Source organism: Morus notabilis, unplaced genomic scaffold (genome assembly GCF_000414095.1).
Source record: "Morus notabilis unplaced genomic scaffold, ASM41409v2 C11442519, whole genome shotgun sequence".
NCBI lineage: Eukaryota > Viridiplantae > Streptophyta > Magnoliopsida > Rosales > Moraceae > Morus > Morus notabilis.
In genome coordinates this window covers 1-1859 of record NW_010387398.1, presented here as the reverse complement: position 1 = coordinate 1859, position 1859 = coordinate 1, and the positions used below count along the sequence as shown (strand labels likewise).

The window sequence follows — 1859 nt, the reverse complement described above, 5'->3', positions numbered from 1 at the left end:
TATACATAGGATAAGATTGCATACCTTGATGCATAATTTGGAAGTCATGTTGCATTGGATCATTATCAAAAGGCTGAGCTTGTAGGCTTGCTAAGGGCCTTGGAGGACCAGCAATCGATTCCTTGATCAGCACCATATCGTGCACATTTCGATATGCTTGCTGTTTAATATTTTCAACTAGAGCCTGTCAATTAAATGACGGAACTTATCAGTTTCTAATAATACAAAGAAACATTTCAAAGGCACAACATTGATGACAATAACTCTGAATGGTACCTTCTGGGATGGGGTGAAGGCATTCACAGGACAAAACTGTCCATTAAAGTTTGCTCCTTCAACCTTTAAGATTGAATTGAAGTAGATAATGACATCTTGTTCAGGTCTTTGGTAAGCGTATAGCTTGTTATCATTTACAAAACATATGGCGTGTTCTATAATCGCGTTCCAAGTCCTGTTTGAGATCCCATTTAGTATCTGCATTTCCATAGCCAAAAATAAAAATTTGATTATCATAACATAGATACTAGTTTAGATTCATTTTCACACTGAAAAGGATTCTTTTGCCTTACCAAATCACGCAGTGTGACGGGATCTCTTGTATGCATCTGCAGAAAGTCCTTCACGGTGTGAATTGCGTAGGAAGCCAACCTTTTATGGAATGCTCCGTCTTTCGCAATCTTTTCTAGCCTCCATACGTCATCATGCAGGAATGGAGGGTGATGTTTTTTGTACACTGAAGGAAACAGAGTTTTTTGTCAATGAAATCATGCCTATATAGACTGACATATATCATATATCAATAACTCGAGTTAAAGGTTTTAGAACTCACATTCCCCACGGTGATCTTTGACTACAAAGGCTTCACTTATAGCTTCCCTGATTCTCGTATCCGCAGAATTTTTTTGGACTACTCTAGCTCCCAATCTGAACTTTCTACTCCTAATCCAACTCGAGTTGTCGGTAAAGATGATATTCCCTAGGTAACCTACTCCCTCTCTCAAGGTTAGAGTAAGTTCACCAGTCAATAAGGGCCTTCTTCCTTCTCTTTCACGAAGGATGCTGTTGTTGAACTCTTTCTCGGTCCAGTCCTCCTGGTCATCTGAACCAAAGTCGCCATTAACGGCAACAATCTCGATCTTTATCGAAGAAAGAGGGGCCGATTTGATGACAGTATGGGAACTAGCATCCATTAGGATGACCTGAAGAGATGTCCCATCCTCAGTTTCTATTCGACCGCCTGTGAATATGGTTGCAGGCAACTTGTTCACAAAACGCAGCTGCAGCCCACTTCCTCCTCCTCGTCCTGATGGACATGCCTCATCAACTGAGTGGCTGCAATCAACAACAGAATCAGAATTGATTAGTATTACACCGCGGAAAAATAAATTTTTCATGCTCAAAGTAGTAGGGACTTGAGAAAACAACTACTTGAGTTTGAAGAACTAACCTTGAAGATGCGTTGAACAAGGAATGTATAGCACGTTCCACCTCATCTCGCACCTATAATATAAACACAAAACACAATAGAAGAATGAACTACAAAGGCTTGAAAATAGCCAAACTTCAGTAGAAAGTGACATGGTCCAAAAACAGAAATCTTTCAAACAAACAAAAAAAAATTCAAACAGAGAAACCAAGGAAAAGATGAAAAAGAGACAAAAGAACAGAACTTAGAAACAAAGAGAAGGAAAATATAAATTCTTTTAGGCCAAATGATCTTATTCTTACCACTCTTCGAAGAAAAGGCTCCCACACAGCTTCATTGAGTGAGAAATTCCTTGTTAAATGGTCTCCAACGACACTGCAACACAAAAAACGACAGAAACCCAACTTTTAGAAACTTAAAAAAAAAAAAAAAA

At 38.8% G+C, this 1859-nt stretch overlaps 1 protein-coding gene across 1 annotated transcript; it reads right to left on the bottom strand.

Annotated features, from left to right (window-relative positions):
* Window positions 1–24: 24 nt before the first annotated feature.
* LOC112095255 (calmodulin-binding protein 60 B-like) lies at window positions 25–1821 on the bottom strand (the record flags this gene model as incomplete). The annotated part of the gene is made up of 6 exons (XM_024176935.1): window positions 25–184; window positions 277–474; window positions 570–733; window positions 830–1332; window positions 1448–1500; window positions 1729–1821. Coding segments are annotated over 6 exons (1171 nt in total), but the record flags the coding sequence as incomplete, so codon positions are not given.
* Window positions 1822–1859: the final 38 nt, after the last annotated feature.